Genomic DNA, 18,055 nt, shown 5'->3' with positions numbered 1-18,055 from the left:
ATTAAAATTTACATATAAGCAAAAGAAAAACATATACATCTTAGGAAAGAGATATTATTCTGTTAACTCCCACACATAACACAAGAAGGCTAATCTTAAACAGCTGTTTTTTTCTTTAACTAAATTAACACTGCTCATATTTTGGCTTCCAGATGCAGAACACCATCTTTCATGTTAATATGCCTACTTTGTGACCTGGCAAGAATGCTAAGAAGCTCAGCAGGCAATGTGGCCTCTAGATACTCTTATCTTGGGACATAGAAACAAATAAATATGATTCTCTAAATTACTTTATTGTTGAATTAGAATCCTTATTAAAATGGTTGTGAAAGGCATTTCTATTCCAAATCTGTTTCTCTAAGTTTCTAACAGTATTTCCCCAACCAATCTGAAGAACTGAGACTGTGGGTGGTATAATGATGAAATATAAAACTGTTTCTTGAGGCAGTTATTCACTGTGACCCTTTTCCCCTAGACAGGAAAGAGAAGAGGAGAAAGAAGAGGAGGAAGCATGGTGAGGTTTAATTTTTTTAAAACATATAACCTACTGGATGATCTTGACCTGGATGAATTTAAAATATTCCTCCTATCAAAGTGGACTGAGTAGTTGTGGCCTAGGAATTGGTCATCCCTGGGTCTCATACCTTTAAGGAAACAGAGGCTCTAGAACTAACAGCTTCAAGACTATTCTAGGGCAATTTCTCCTTTGGGTCTGGTACTCTAAGGGCTCTTCTCCCCCACCCACCTAGCTGAAAAAGGGATTCGCTGAAGCTGGACATCTAATTCTGAGATCTCCTAGGGATAAATGAGGTGATCCTAGCACCTCAGCCTCCACAGCAGGAGTTCTGCTATTACATCCCAGAAATATGCATCCAGCTAAAAGATTCTATTCTAACTAAGCTCTATTCCCTGAGCATGAAATAAAAGAGCTATTTTAATTTCACTCTTTAGAAGAGAAAGGTGTCCCAAGCATTAATTTTCTATAAGAGCTTCATAATAAAGAATAAAAGAGAGCAAGAGAAAGCTACAAGTACAGCTTAAGATCCATAAAGGCTTTACAAAGACTTAGAGAAAACTCATAAAAACATATTTATAATATGTTTTCTCTCATTTTTATCCAATAGTTACAAAGACATTGAGAAATATTTTCAAATAATTTTGGAAAGAAAAAAAAAAGCCACCATGAAATTAAGCAATGGAGTTTAATAAAACTCTTCTATTCAATAACTATGTAAATCAATAGTTCTTTCTTTGAAACAGAATTAAAAGCACACATAATGCATTTTAATGCACACTATACAAAGACACTAAGATCTGTAAGTCTACTAAATGTCAACAATACTGTAACCCACTTATTGTGGAGTCACTATAATGAAATTCCATTTATAGTGAAGTAGAATGGAAGTTTAAAATTACGTCAATGGAATGTAATCCACCAAATACAATTCCAGTAATAGTGAATGTCTTATTAGAAAGAAATCTTGGTGAAATGATTTCATTGTAAGTCTTCCCTAGCCCTCAAAGGGAATATTCAAAGTAACATTGGATTTTAACATCAATACTTTACTAAGTCAGTTATAATAAATTCAATTTATAACTCCCTAATATATGAAACTATACATAAATCTAAATAAAAACAGGAATTATGTTAATATAAAGCAACACAATATACAAATTCTAAGTTGTGTCTGGTCATATTATGAATGGAATAAAAAAAATAAACACTTCAATTAAGTGGAGGGAGGAGTAAGAATTATCTTAAACACACTGATCAAATGGATGGATATTTTCCTCTGGAAACATGAAAAATCACCATTCTTTGACCAATTTAAAAAAAATGTTACAATGTTACATATTATCTATAGATTCAAATTTCAAATATCATAACCCTATCATCCCTAAATATTGTTGTAATACTACAATTTGCATATTAGCTTTCTCCTTTAAAAAATTGTTACTTTTCATATTAGAGAGAATTTATATAGCACTGAAATGCATGACTAAGATTTAGAAAATATGGAAGTCTATTTCTATCCTTTCTTATTTTTATCAGGTTAAGTGACTCATGTTAAGCACTGCTCCCCCTTTATTCCAACTGTAAGGGTGTACTGCTTTACAGGCCACAATACTCAAGAGTTTTGCATAGACACATAGTAATGGTGGCAAAACAATAAAACATCCTAGATGCCAGATGCTACACAAATGTAAAGCATATGATGGCCACACAGTGGAAAAGGAGGCTGTAATTAAGACCATCAGATAGGATTTGATTTTATATCTCCATGAAACTCATGATGACTAAATTTAGGCATTTAGTTTATATACACTGTCCTATCAGAAAATTATATTACCTAATCACTGAACAGAAATTTAAAGTGTTTGTTAAATCCCAGTTTTAGTGTAATATTTAACTTGAAAGAAATTTGGTAGTATGCTAATAATTCTATAGTTGACTACAGAGTTTCTTCATTTTATTCATATTGTCTTTTCAATCACTTTCCTTCTCTTACTCTATGAAAAATACTTGCCAAGAAAATAAAAATTAAAGTGATGTACCACTTTCCTATTCCTTTTATGTAAATTCACAATTGAAAATGTTGCCATGGCCTGGCGACTTCACATAGAATTCAATCACTAGATGCTTTGATTGGCATAAAAAAGGTAGAAAACATATATAATTTCAACACAAATTTCACCTCTCCCATACTCTCAGCAAACAGATGCATAAATCAAGCAATAAAATAAGAAAAAATTCTAGTACAGAATATGATGAAAATTTACAGTATACATAATGATCTGTGAGGCTAAAGTGACAGAAATGATCAGAGGGGGATTCATCACTGTGCACCTGGAGGAAATGAGTTTTTAACTCCATTTAAAAGTAGAAGAGGAGGTACAGTAATCAAAAGTAGGGTGTGCCAGGGAAAGAGGAAAGTTGTTGATGGCTTAAGAAGTTTAGTAAAGGCATAGAGGGACAGAATTGTCCTTTTGCAAAAAGTGAGTGAAAACATTAATTTGGCAAAAGTAAAGGGGGAATCTTTTCCAAGTGATGAGCCTGGAAAGTGTGGATGCATTAGGAAGGAAACACTGGTGAGGAGCTGTGAATATTAGTTTCTACAATGTATTTAAAACCATAGTTGGTAAACTTCTAGAAGCATCACTTATACTTAAACATTTAATTGGAACATCATGATCTTATACCTTTTCTTCATGTCCTGGCAAGTTCTATCCTTGTTTTCTTTTTCTGTACTTGAGTAGAAATTTTAACAATTTTGGATAGCATTATGTTCTAAACTATCTTCATATTTTTTAATACTTATATGTTCTTTCCTAAAATCATTCAGTATTTCGTATGCCCATTCTCTATGCTCTATGCTATGCAATGAAGATAAAGTAGTACTGAAACAAACCTGAGCCCTGCTCTCAAAGGTCTTATTATCCTGTCCCACTTTCTCTCAAATTTACTCTTGTAAGAAAAAGCCCTCATTTACTGAAGGATCAGCTCTGCCTGGCTTAACATTAGAACTCCATTCTTTAAGTATACATGTACCATGTTTCTTGAACTATAAATTACCATTTTGATTGCTAATAACTCTAAGGAAGAAACCACATCTAAGGGCACACTATATGTATTATTTTGACATATTATGGAGCCCTGGTGAAGTTTTTAAACTTTTTTTTTTCCTGAAATGAACTTTGCTAGTGTCTAAGAAGAAAGGAAGAAAAATGGAAGCATGCCAGTCAAGTCACCCTACGTGAGTTATCTATATTCTATTACTAGAATTTACATTCTAAGTGGGCATTTTATGTATTGTAATTCTCATCTAAAAAGGACTCACATATGGAAAAGTCTGACTAAGCCAAGAAATATGCATTCCTCATCCAAACCTTAAATATTGCTCAGGTCTTACTGGAATATCCTCAGGGTGGGAGCAGGGGGAATGTGTCTCAAGAAGCAAGATAATTTAAAGTAGTCACACTTTCTAAAATATTTTATTTATTACCTAAGTGGTATTGATAACAATATATCTGTAAACATTATATTTTAGTATTTGTGAAAATGTATATCTTATAAAAATATTCATTCAGACTATAAATCATCAGAAAAAAAGTACATGTAAAATTTTTTAATAGAAATCCTTTCTGGTCTGTCCAAAAAGATTGACTTTTTTATTCACTTTATAGTTTTTTATTGAGTACCTACCATACACGAGACTAGAGACTAGAGACACAGAATTATTTGAAAATAAAAGACAAAGTGTCCTATCACTGTGAAACTAATTTTAGTAATTTCTAACTGTTAAATATCTGAAAATCTTGGAAGAGAAACTAGTTGATTAAATGCCCTTCTAGCTTTCTTCAATAGCAATAGCTTTTGAAGTTTGTCTGAAATATAATTGGAATGGTCTTTCAACTCATTACATAATTAAAAGTAATGAACAGGACAGATTTATTACATACATGAAGCAATTCTGACCTAATTCAGATGAGCCTGAATACAGTCAGGTGTTAATTAAAACAAAAAAATTATGGATCTCCTAGGATCTGAAAAATGATCTGAGAGTGAATAATTTTGTCCAAAGCAATTAATATCTAAAGACAAAATTTCAGATTCTAGATAGACAAGGGACGTTAGTATAGTGTTGCTTAGTCAGAATCTCTTAGGTAGCACCAAGTCAGGAACTCTATGGATCAAATCAGCCATTGAAAGTTGAATGAAAAATATTTTGTAGAAGCTGGAGGAAGATGTAATAAAGAGAAATGAAACAAGTATTTTTGAAGAGTTTTTAAATATATCATTGTCTATAATAAAGTGCATCTATGGCTCTATAAAACAAATAAAGACAGGATATGCATTTTAAAATATTTCCCTTCCATACCAAATAACTCTTTCTATATTGGGAGGTATATGGCCACAAAAAAAAAAGGAAGGAGGAGGAGGAGGAGGAGGAAGAAGAAGAAGAAGAAGAAGAAGAAGAAGAAGAAGAAGAAGAAGAAGAAGAAGAAGAAGAAGAAGAAGAAGAAGAAGAAGAAGAAAGAAGAAGGAGGAGGAGGAGGAGGAGGAGGAGGAGGAGGAGGAGGAGGAGGAGGAGGAAAAGAAAAGAAAAGAAAAGAAAAGAAAAGAAAAGAAAGAAAAGAAAAAGAAAAAGGAAAAGGAAAAGGAAAAGGAAAAGGAAAAGGAAAAGGAAAGAAAAGAAAAAAAAATGGAAGGAGGATTAAGTCATGCTATTCAGCAGGGCACGGATTCCATACTATCTTTTGACTTTGTCCAAGAGTAAATGATTTCTTACAAGAAAAAAAAATCTGTTAAATATAAATTTTGACCAACACAAACAGCCAATGATTAAAGATAAATTATACTGGAAAAAGAGAGCACACGTTTGGTTCGAAACACATGAACTTCAAAATTTAGTCATTTAAATTATAATACTAAAAAGATTCTGAGCAATTTGTCTACTAGTCTATAAATACCTTACCACTATTCATGTTCCAATCCATCAGTGTTTGATAATTCAACTCTATAAATCTGAATTTCTTGCCTCTTGGGCAGTGGGAGATAGCTCCTCTGAACAGTGAAAATGTTGGTCAAAGGATAAATCTTTTAAGCCTCTGGACAACATCTCATAACAACTCCAGAGAAAGATACTAGACCTACCATTTGAGACCTATATAATGGTTTTGATGAGATGGGCACAGAAAGTATCTTGTTTTGAGTTCCAAATATTACGAAACCTTTTGAATTCTTTTTGAAAGCACAAAACTTTCAAAGTTTAGGGGGAAAAAATGAAATAAACCTCATTATTCAAGAGACACATGAGTGCAGTGCTTCTAGCAAGGATTCTTCTCTTCATGAAAAGCATGGAAGTCCCTTTCTAATATGAATTCTGGAGCTCAATAAGGCCCAAATAACTCGTCTGCTAGTACAAAATATTCTAAATATTAGCATTCTTTCTTTGTGTTAAACCTTGGTCATGAGGTCACTTTTTAAATCTACCAGAGATGAACATAATTTTTCTAAATTTGGGCAAGTGAATTATTTCTATTTCTACCTGGGCAAATGAAAACAGGAGAGATGGCATACAATTACTCTGACTTTACATATATATATATATCTAGATGATTTTAACTTTTCCCTGCTTTTCTCCCAGAATAAGCTCTCTAGATTTCTGCTCTTTGGAAGGAAATGGTATCTCTAGCCTGGACTAGATCTGGAGAGAAAACTGAAGTGATTTTGGCTCTTTCTATTATAGAATTAATCTTTATAGCCTTTGAAGAACTGGTGAAAAATTCGACTATAGTCTGACCCTAAAGAGCTCAAAGTATAGTGCATAGATCCCTGAGAGTTAGTTCCCAAGGTCAAAATTCTTTTCATAATAAGATTTAGTCATTCTCTGCTTTTTCACTGTATTGACATTTGCACTGATGGTACAAAAGTAATGGTGGGTTATACTGAGGATGTTAGCATGAGTCAAGGCAAACTATGTTAATGATAGTTTTACTCTTTATCACTACATATTCATGGAAGGAAATAAAAAGCTAGTTTTACAGATGAAGGAGAAATAATTATCAATTTTTTAAATCTTGAACCATAAGTAAATCTTTTTAATATCTACTATATACTGAAATATGATGATTGATTTGAGGAAAAGCACTTACTTGCATTTGAAGAAAAGCACAATTATTTGCATTACATACTAGTCATATTTTTTCATAAAATATCCTTTTTATTCCAAACAAAGTCTTAAAAACTATGAATTTTTGATGATTTCCAGATAGGAGAGGAGTCAAGGGGATGAGTAAAGCAGAGGGAAGGGAATAAAAGGTACAAATTAGTAATTATAAAATAATCATGGGGATGTAAAGTACAGCATAGAAAATATAGTCAGTATACTATCATAACTATGTATGGTGTCAGATGGGTGCTAGATTTATTGGGGTGATCACCTCATAAGTAACATAAATGTCTAATCACTATGTTCTACACCTGAAACTCATATAATATTGTATTCCAATTATAATTGAAAAATAAACAATTTTTAAAAGATAAAAAATATATAAGTAAATTTTAAAAAAGAACATTGCTATCATTTCAGATACTATATTTCAGCCAATCTTTAAAAATCTACCAGAATTTTTATGTAAAATCAAAGATTTACAGGGATCATAAAGGCATTAAAATAGTTCTCCCTTTTCCAATAACATGTCTATATATTTTGCTGTATTTTTTCACATACTTTAACCAAAACAACATATCATAATAATTTGAATGCAGAGGCAGAAATAAGAATCTAGTTCTTTTCTATTAAGCCAGACATTAAAGCAGTTTGAGAATATAAAAAATAATCATTCTTCTCACTATATTTTTTGTTTTGGAATATAAAATTATTTTTATGAAACTATGTTGTTTGTCAACATGTAGTTGTTTTTATTACTCTTTTTTAAAAATGAATTAATAAACATTTTTTGATTTCCCTATTTTAGCTCTCAATATAATAAACTAGCATAAATCAGCTTGCTATTTTTAAGAGTATAAAGTGATCTTGACATAAAAGCTTGAGAATCACTGGACTGAATATAATAACTAAGTTTTATGGAGCAAATTTTTCTAACATATTACATATTTAAAAGATTTTTTTAAAAAAATAGTTTATCAATCCCTAATAAGTACATGTCCAAAAATGAAAGATTCCTAGGGAAAAAAAATGTTTATTATATCATATTTGAAATATAAATAGCTACAAAGTATTGCTAAAATTCTCACTCTGTTGCCTGTTTAAATCACTTCTCACATTGAGCTACTAACATAACTATTAACTAATTATAGGACCTTGTGTTTCTTCCTATCTCTGTTACTGACTTGTGTGACCTTGATAGAATTTTTCGGTCTCTCTGCTGTGACCTATACAGTTTGCCATCTACAATCTCTCAGGTTCTACTCAACAAAACTTTTTAAATATTTTGCTCTTCTTAAGCAAAAGGGATGTTATATGCACTGTGAATATAATTTTCTGAGCTTCGCAATCAAATAATAAAAGTGAAAGAAGAGCTCATAGTTGACTGATAGCTGCCCAGTATTTTCACATATATTATCTCATTTAATTCTATTTTATTAATAGGAAATTTAAACTCCATTGACTCAGGTTTCTGTTCGTAGTAAAAAAAAAAAAAAAAAAAGTGGTAACATGGCTATGAGTTCAGTTCTTTCCATCCTATACTTTTTCTACTACTCGAGGTTATCTCCAAAGCAGAGGAATGAATATGGAAATTGAAGGTATAAAGAGGTATATGTTAATAAGAGTATTTTTGTAGGCTAAAGTGTGAAGTTCAGAATAGTGAAAGACTAATACACAAATTTATGCTTTGTGTTTTCAAGTAAATGAGCAATTCCTTCATAAACGGCCTCAGCTACATTTGGTGTATCACAGTGTTGGAGAAAATGTACTGATTTAGGCCAGGGGATTTCTTGGCGCCAAGACAGTTTTTAGACTTAATTCATTTTTCTTGAAGCTTTTTAAAAGTTCACATATATTGAAGTCCTAATAGATGCTGCATGTTTTATATTCGTTATTTTATATACTCCTTACAACAAACCAAAGAGATAAAGTAGCTACCTAAAAGGACAATTGCACCGCTTCATGTTTTTCTTCATACTTTCAGCCTCATTCGGTAATTTAAAAAGGCAGAGCAGGCAATAAGCCAGAAAACTGTGCCAACTAGACAGTCTTTTGAAAAAAAATATATTTGATGTGGAAAACTTTACTAACCTTATGTTCACTTTAGCATAGGACCTTATATGTTACAAGAGACTTAAAAGGGTTTTCACCTTAGAGTTTAAATGGTACAGCTACTGTACTGAAAAATATAATGATCCCATCTACAATTTACTCTGTGGTCCATAATCATTTATCAAGGTAACTAGGCTTTTCTACAAACTCAATTTTTAGATTACTTCATTCTAGATTGTTTTGATAAAATTGAAAATCTTATAATTTAAGAAAACAAATCAAACAGCAATATACTAAATATACTAATTAGGTACTGTGAGTTCTAAACTCTAAATGGTACACACATGCATACATACATGTAAATATAGATACATCTATCCATAAACGCACCCTCTCAAAATCTAGAAAGTATGCAAAATTTTCTGTCTTAACTGAGAAGTTAACTTCAAATGAAATTCTTTCAGTATGAATGTCAGTATTCTACACTTTTTCAGAAGGAATTTTGGTATTAACTGTGCTCTGATTCTTAGATATGTCTATTTGGTTCTTGCTTTTTTCATTCACTGATATATATATTGACTATTTTTTTAAAGTATTCATTACATAATAAATATCATTAGGTTTCTAGCCTGCTGAAGTAATTTCTGTGACTTCAGAAAAGCCAATAATCAGTTGATACTTTCTTCTAGTCTAACATCCAGTAATCCAAATCCTAAGAATTTAGACTACAATTTGATGAATACTTTTAAATTTATGCATATTTTTAAATAATGCATGTATATATTTTTGCATAATTTTAAGTAATATGTATACTTTTAAATGAAAAAGATCCTTGAAGACTACACATTTTATTATTTTTTTATTTCTTATTCTTCTATAAAACCTAGTGAATCTCCGGTTTCAAATTAGACTACTAAAATAACTCTGAAATAAAGACATGATTTTTTTCAAGGTATTCTATGAAAAATAAGAAATGATCAAAAACTCCAAAAGAGATGACAATTTAGAAACCACAAAATTGGGAGAAGGAACATACTCTAATTTCTAATTCAAAAACTAACATTAAAGTTTGCATTTGTCTTTGACGAGTTGCTAGACGTCTATTTTCCTTCTTTAAAATGAAGATAATTATATTAACCTACTAAACAGCTCTACTATGTAAATAAATGTGTTAATACTGACAACATGCTGGGTAGTATTAAATTAGTCTAAAGCATCTGGCACTCAAAACACAGTTAAACAAAGAGCTTGGGGTGGCACACAACCTGGTGGTCAACTGAGAGGACCACACGTAGAGAGATATTAATTGCACAAGTTGCCTTTCCTAAGTGCCATGTATCAAATAGCTATTCATCTTCATCATCAAGAATTTGCATAGATTACTTGTTATTTGAGTTAGATTGTCATAGAAAGCCACTGTTATGAGTAATAACCCAGGAATAGACTATCTTCTAAACTCTTTTTTTTAAATGTCACATGTCCAAAAGCCAAATAGAACAGAGCTCCCATGTTAAAATCCACATTCAAGATGACTGGAAAAAAAAAATATTTCGTTTTGTTTCATTTTGTTTTGACCCATATTAAAAACCTTTGACAAGTAAACATCTAGCTTTAACTCATGTGTAAGTTCAGATTATGCCTCAAAAACAGCCTTAGATAGTAATTATCAAATTATATTTAATAAGATTTAGTGAAGTTTTGCCTTATATATCTTCTTAAAAGTTATATTTGCTAAAATTATCTTTGAATACCATATTGTCTTCACAAAAAGGATACTGAAGAAAAAAAAAGAAAGGAAGATAAAGAGGGTGAAATGAAAAGAAGAAAGGAAGGATGGAACAAAGGGGAAGAAGGGAGGAGGGAGAGAGGGAGGGAGGAAGAAAGGGAAGGAAGGAAAAACTGAGAGTGGGAGGGAGAGGGAGGGAGAGAGGGAACAAGGGATAGAGGAGAGGGGTAGGGAATGGGGTGGGGAGACAGAGAGAGAGAGAGAGAGAGAGAGAGAGAGAGAGACTGACTATCCAATTTTCTTTACCTAAATTTGTTCTAAATAATAGAATTTAGTCAGGCCAAAATTGCATTACTTTACTCCAAAGGTTACTGCAAGACTTACAGTGATCCTTAAAAAAGTTATAAAAATTGAAACAGAGCACAGAATACGTCTCTGATTGTAAAAATAGGTAAGATTTCAAAGTTCGTTTCCTACAAAAAGTCATCAGATCAATACATCATTATGTCATTTTCAATAACAGTATCTAAACTTTAGCTGTGAGATAAATTGAATAATAAAAAAGAGAACTCTGGTATACACATATATCCATGTGGGATTGTGAAAAACTTATTTTTGCTTTAATGTACACATTAGTTAAAATTTCTCCAAGAAACATATGGCATATTTCTAAGAACACTAGGGCAAAGTAAAAGAACATGTATAAGTTCCCTGCCCTTGAGCTGCTTTGAGGTATTGACATTCTTTTAATCGTGAATTAGGATTGTGATGCCAAAATGAAATAAAAAGAAGTTTTACAAAGATGCATCTGAGCTTCACAATGATAGGAATGCTAAGATGGAATACTCTGAAATCAAGTCACTTAAGTGTGCTCTATAAATGAGAGATCTGGGGCAAGAGATGAACCTACATTAATCCTACATTTGGACTATTGGTCTAGTCTAATGGATTAGAGCCTGCTCGAAAAAAATAAATTAAATATTATTTCATTCATTTATTTAATTCTACTCCAAACTCTCCAATACCACCCATCTCACTGACACTAAAAGACAAAAGATTTTTAATGATCCAGGCTCCCATTACTTCTCTGACCTTCTCACTGTGCTCCAGTCTTACACCTTTATAAGCCTGTTCCCTATGAGGAGAGTACTCTTCCACCTGATATCTGTGTGAATCCCTCCTACATCACCTTTAAGCATTCGCTCAAGTGTGACCTTCTCAATGAGGTCAACATTTATCACTCTGTTTAAAACAGCAAATAACCTCCCTACACTCCAAAAACTCCTGACTTCTATCCTGCTGCATTTGATTGTCCAGGAATCTTATCACCACTACATTCTATACAATAAAGGTATTTGTTATATTACTTATTCATTATATATTCGTCATATTTCTATCTCAACTAGAAAATAAACCACACAAGAGCAGGAATTTGTTTTGTTTTACTCACTGAACACATTCATTCCTTAACCACATGCCAATATACATTGGCCCACCAATTGCCTGAATGAATTCTGACGTTTGAACTCGGACTTACCAATTAGTACAGCCCAGAATTAGTCTTCTCTTTCCTGTCTGGTATACACTGAATGTGGCATGAATCTTGAGAATCATATGCCAATCGAGTTTTGTATTTCTCTAACTTCTACTTTGTTTTTTCATTCACTGCAACTGGGCTTCTGCCTAAATTCCCACTTAGCAACCCAGCTCAAAGCTGTGACTATACACAAATCCTAAACCCCAATCTTCTTTATTACAAGCTAAATCATTTGTCTGGTCATTGGCAACACTTTCTTTCTGACTTTTTTCACAGCTTCCAGCTGCTAAATAAGGATCTAAGGCAAACCAGACAGATGACTGGCAGCTTCCATTATTTTATTATTATTATTACCGCCCTGCTTGTAAACTCTTTCAGCCATTCTCCACCCACTTAGTAGAATCCTATTGGATAGTTATGTAGACTGGAATCAAGTGTGCATTAGATAAACCCTTTGAACTCTACAATTTAGACAGTTAGCCACCCTATTGATCTTGTTATGCAGGGATAGGCTAGATTGAAGTTAATTCTCCCTATTCTGGACCCCACTAAGTTCCAACTCTCCCTCTTCCATTGTGCCCCAGAATTGTGGCCCCATAATCATAAAGCAGATTATGAAAGGAGATGTGAGACCTCATATAAAGTTAAAGTGAATTTTTTCTTATAGTTCACTGCTAAATCTACTTGGATCAAAAGAAGGAACAATGATTCAGTCTCAGAGGTCCAAGTTGAACAGTCTAACACATTAGTCATTGTCAATGAATGATCAGTAATTTGTTAAAAATATGAATAGAAAAAAATGACAATTATCTGCTTTAGATCAATGGTTACTGAGAAACAAGATGTAAAATATACTAAAAAGTAAACTTTTATGAGTCATAGCTTTTGCAATATAGTTGAAAGGTGTAAACATTACAAATATTACTACTTCAGAAATTCTTCTTTCTATTTAAATAAATCCCTCCCATAAAATACAGACTTATGGTTTTCTTACAGCAGTCATACCTGGAGATAAGACTTAGGATGCTTCCAATTTTTAGATAATTATATCTAAAGAAGGTAAACACTGTAGTTATTAGTGTGTCAATTATTCATATTTCAGGAGCTATAGTAACCGAAGTGAATTAAGGAAGAATTGGCAGAGCATGTGCGTAATCCCTAGCAGCTCTTCAGGTCATTATTTTTCATGATATTCGAGGATAGGCAAGTTTTAGGAATAAGATATATCAGAAATTGTATACACTGACATGTGAAATTGAAAATCATAATACAAAATTTATGCCATTTAAAAAAATTCTATGTCCATAACATAACTGTCAATATTTAATATGTTCTTATTTTCAGCTATACATTTTGTTATGAATCATTTTTACTAAACTATTAGACCAGTATATAGTGAACAAATCAACAAGTTACATATGTAGCAAAAGAAGATATCCTCAAAAATTAATTTCATGTTTACAACCACAATAAATTTCCTGAAAAGTTCTCAGGTAATTTATGAAATGTTTTCAGATTTTATAACATAGCATGTTTTAGAACTGTAATCAATGATGATATAGAAATTCAATATTAAATTTTTAGGTATGGTTTCCAAAAATATGTGAAGATGGTCTTGAATATGTTTTTATTTTGAATCCCAGAAGGTGTCTAAAAACACATTTATGTTCACTTAATATTTTCTTGGCAGTTTTTAAGAATTCAGAAGTTTAAATACAAATATGTACTCCAAAAACCAAAAAAATGCAATACTAGAATACTGAGCTTAGAAAAAGACTAGAATCTGGATGAGTCCTAACTTCTTTTCTGTAGAGACATTCCACCCCAAATCAGACTTATAAAGTTGTACATCACTGTACAGACATTTTCAGAAGGCTAGGTCCTCCAACACAACCCAGCTCAGAATGGGGCAAGAGAGCAGGTTTCCTCCCACATTTGAACTCAAATATTCCTCTTCATTGTGTACTTCTAGAGGTCCGAGCTCAGGCTTAGGAGGAGATTTCAGTCTCATTTCCATATAACAATCTTTCCAAAAATTTGAGGACATATCTTGTGATTCCCTAAGTCTTTCTTTTTCCAAATCAATAGTCATCACTTGGAATAGCCCTCCTCTGAAAATATTTTCAGGCTATCATGCTCTTCCTTTGTTGAATTTACAACCATTTGGCAGTGAAGCACTCAAATGTGTTTTAACCAACAGATCCATCTGGTTCTATGTATGAGTTTTAATAAAGTTGAGTTGGTTAATATTTTTGTCACCATATCATACTATGTGTTCTAACTGAACTTACTACAATTCAGACTTGTCCTTCTTCATCCTGTATTTGTACTCCTTCCTATTCACATAAACAACAAATTTCTAGAATAGGGCAAATAACATTTAATATCTAGATACAAATAACAAAATCAGCTTCATGTATGGCCCTGTTCATTGTCCAGGATATAGTTCCCAGATCTGTTATTACCAGCTTAGCCCTGCAAATCAGTTTTGGACCACCAGCAGTTCTGATAAACTTGAATTGTATGTGTGTTTCCCATCAAAACATTACCAAGACAAACAAACAAAAGGAAACCTCCCTCACACTTCTAGAGACTTCTTTCCAGATTAACCTCGATCCACTACTATGCAATATTCTTTGGTAACTATCTTTAATCAGTTGCAATTTACCTATCATTACATTACCATTTCCACATAGCATTCACAAGAATCTCAGGAAAAGATTGTATCTACCCCCTTGCTGAAATCCAGAACCACTCTGACTATCATCCTATTTTGTCAGTCTTAATTTAGTTTTAAAATTTCCTTACAATATCATTCTTCCTGAATCAATACTATTCATATCACAATTCACTATGCTATAGAAATTACACAAGATTTTAAAGAAGAAAAATAAAATAAAATATCTGGTTAAGTTTCTAACTCAATTCAACATTTAAAAATAATTTCTTCACATCAATATTCTTAAATAAACCAGCAGTATACTAAAAGAGAAAACAGATTTCATTCTAAACAATTAGTGGTTGGCCAGGAAGGTCAGTGCCACTATAATCACAAAGAGAAAATGTGATGGTAGCCAAGAAAGCACTTCTGTCAAACTCATATCCAATGATTGTCATTGAGACCTTGCTTTAACACAACACTGAAACGGAAACAGGCCTCAAAAATTAAATGGAAAAAAATCTTGGTACCATTAAAAGGGAATTTCAACATAAACGAAACTAAAAGTTATTTTAGTTCTTAAAACTTAGGTTATTATGAACTGTATGAACTTAGTCACAACTACTCCAAGCCTCAGGTTTTAAATTTGTCCAATAATAATAATAACAATAGCTGAAAGTGAAATAATAAGCTCATGTACATAAGGCATTTTTAAATTATAAAGCACTATATAAATTTAAGGTTATTGTAAAATATATTTTACATATACTTTTACTGTTAACAGACCAACTTTTATCCTTGAGCCAATCTCTAAACATATTGCAAATGATCTATAAAATACACAATAAAAGTTTCTAGAATGTAGAATATAGCAGTCTATATTACACTATGTTATAGTTATTTTGCATAGAATTCCTTATTATACATATTGTCCCAAGTTTTCTCTCAAAGGTATGGTAGCATAAAGTTGCCCTTCTGCATTCACCTCAATCTGTACCTGGACCATAGAAATCAGTTAAGTTTATCTGAGAGGGGGGGGGGGTGGGGAGAGATGGTGGCGAGGGAGGGAAGAAAGAAGAATGAAAGGGATGGGGAAAGAGGGAGGGAAGGGAAGAGGAGAGGAGAGAATAGGAGAGAAGGGAGGAGGGACACACTGCAGGAACACACTTGATGTCTATTCTGCACGCTTTAAGTGTTGCCCTGCTCCAAGTGAACGGAAGGCTGGTGCTCCTGACCTCTCTTCACTTCCAGCTGCTTAACAGTATTAAAGTATTGTGTATTGTTAAAACATATTACTGAGCCAGGTCAATATTTAAAAGCAGTATTTTTGTAAATCAGCTGCCAGAGATATTTTCAAAATCACTATCTCATAAACTCTATTAATTAAGCCACAGTGACCTCATTTTACCTCTCAGATAAGGAGAAGCAAAAATAGAAGAAAAAAAATCACATACTGAACTTAAGGTCATTTTTATTCTTGGACTTTTAATCGAGGAGTTATTATTGTAGCGAAGAGCTCCTTTTTAAATAAAGTAGTACTACTAGAAATGCTGGATTATAAAAGGAAAAACTATTAAAACTATTAGACATTGCTTTATTCCCATTAACTAAAAGAAGGTTAAGTGTGTTTCAAAAATTTGGCAGATTCGGCATCATCAAAACTTTCAAAAGAGGCTAACTCCAAATTTCGTACTCAGGGTTAAGTATTTTGAAATTTGAGACCAAATCTTAAATATTTCTTAATTTTTTTTTTACTTTGATGCATGCTTTCCAACTTACAGAAATGTTTGCTGAAATAATGTATTATAAATTGTGTTTTAAAACGCTGCACATGTGCTTCTTTTAAAATGCATGAGCATAAAATAACTCTTCAAAGACTCCCCAGAGTTTCATAAATGATATGCATATAAACATTAAGGCTCTCTGAAGAGCATAATTTGAGTTACAGTAAATACAACTGTTTTCCAAAGTCCCCTAAAGTGTGTATCTGGTCATTGCGCTCTTAATTAAAATTCCAATGACATAGGAGTCTAGTCTGTATTTAAGCAAGAGGAGAAAATTCACTATAATATAATGGGATACCTGAGATAGGATGTGGGTAAAGAAAAGATGAGGCTGCAGGCGCCATTGCCATAAAAGAAAAAAAAAATCCACATACTTAACTATTTTAAAAGCCCTGTTCAAATAGTTACAAAGTCCCTTTAAAAAAAAAAAAAAAAAAAAGTATCGGCTGCTCTACATAAAGTTCCGAGATGAGCCACAGCTTGGGAAACCTTTCTCTGCGGGGAAGCCATCTGATCTGGAGAAACTTTTCTGTTTCAATTAGTTAAAAGTTTGCCTCTTGGAAAGATTTTGGAAATCAATTTGCGGGCTAAATAGTAATAGCAAGTCTTCTAAGAAGAGACTGAACAATGAAAAGCACTTCATGTTCTTTTGGGAGAGGTAGGCAATTCCCCCTACCCCACGCAGGGAGTTAGTTGAACGTGAACTTACTTCAATCTTAGCCTGTCTCGCCCCAAAGCGCACTCCCCAAGGGCAGAGCAAGAAAACTGTCCCTGAGCAGGAACTGTTAGATGGCACCAGTAAGGAGCCTCCGCACCCACCCCCAAAGTATGTAATCTAGAGCCCGTGCCTCGATTGTACCTCTTTGCTGATGTGCCTGTGGCAGCTGCTGCAGCCCCTGCGTCCAGCCGCCCCCAAAGTCTTCGCTAAGGAGCAGGACCAGAAGGATCCCAGCGGCTCCTAGCATTGCGGTGGCCGGAGCGGATCCACTTAGGAGCCGGGGGAGTCTCTGCCGTCCTGTCCCTTGCCCCGGCTTGTGAGCTGAGTGAACAGCAGCTGCTGGGTTAAGAGGAGGAGACAGCCCCCACTTACTGGCTTTGGCTCAGCCGACGACGATGGAGGGTGGGGGGAGAAAGAGGACACTCCCCCACCCTCCCCCTTCGCAAGCCCTCGCCCCACGGACGTCCAGGCACAGGCCCTTTTAAAGGGTCCTCGGTGAAAAAGGCCTTTCCTATAACGGTCCTGCCTTCTGAGAAGGGATCATTCCTTGCTTGCAGAAGGTGGTCCTGGGAATGCTACAAATCAGGCCCTGGGACTCACTGCTTGGTAGAATGTTGGCAGAGTAGCAAAGGGGCGATAAAATAAAATAAATCCCCTCGCTCCCCAGCAACATTTATGACTTGTATAAAGGTTAAAATTAAGGTTTTCAGTTCAGTAGGGAGACATTTATTTATAGAGGTTAAAAGGCCTTTGCCACTGTTTCAAAATTGTATCTCTTCCAATTCCAATGTCTTCCCTTTAATCAACAAAATTTCTTTAAGTAATTTTTGCCATTCCAGATTCAGATGACAGCTTCTTACCTGTTTTTTATTCGTTTGTTTGATTTATGGTCTGTGATTCTCATA

General features: G+C 33.4%; 1 protein-coding gene across 6 annotated transcripts in view; it reads right to left on the bottom strand.

Moving 5' to 3' along the window:
* LAMA2 (laminin subunit alpha 2) overlaps window positions 1-17,555 on the bottom strand; it is a 485,514-nt gene extending 467,959 nt beyond the window's left edge. For 4 of the 6 annotated variants that reach the window (XM_036217753.1, XM_036217800.1, XM_036217769.1 and 1 more), the window contains exon 1: window positions 17,292-17,555. In XM_036217753.1, coding sequence (XP_036073646.1) covers window positions 17,292-17,397 — 106 coding nt within the window. In that variant the 5' untranslated portion in view covers window positions 17,398-17,555. The remainder of the gene's footprint in view (window positions 1-17,291) is intronic. The other 2 variants (XM_036217836.1, XM_036217858.1) reach the window with 1 other exon arrangement.
* Between the last annotated feature and the right edge of the window lie 500 nt (window positions 17,556-18,055).

This window comes from Rousettus aegyptiacus, unplaced genomic scaffold (genome assembly GCF_014176215.1).
Source record: "Rousettus aegyptiacus isolate mRouAeg1 unplaced genomic scaffold, mRouAeg1.p scaffold_m13_p_1, whole genome shotgun sequence".
Lineage (NCBI taxonomy): Eukaryota > Metazoa > Chordata > Mammalia > Chiroptera > Pteropodidae > Rousettus > Rousettus aegyptiacus.
The sequence above is the reverse complement of the archived record's forward strand: the minus strand, read 5'-3'. Positions and strand labels throughout refer to the sequence as shown.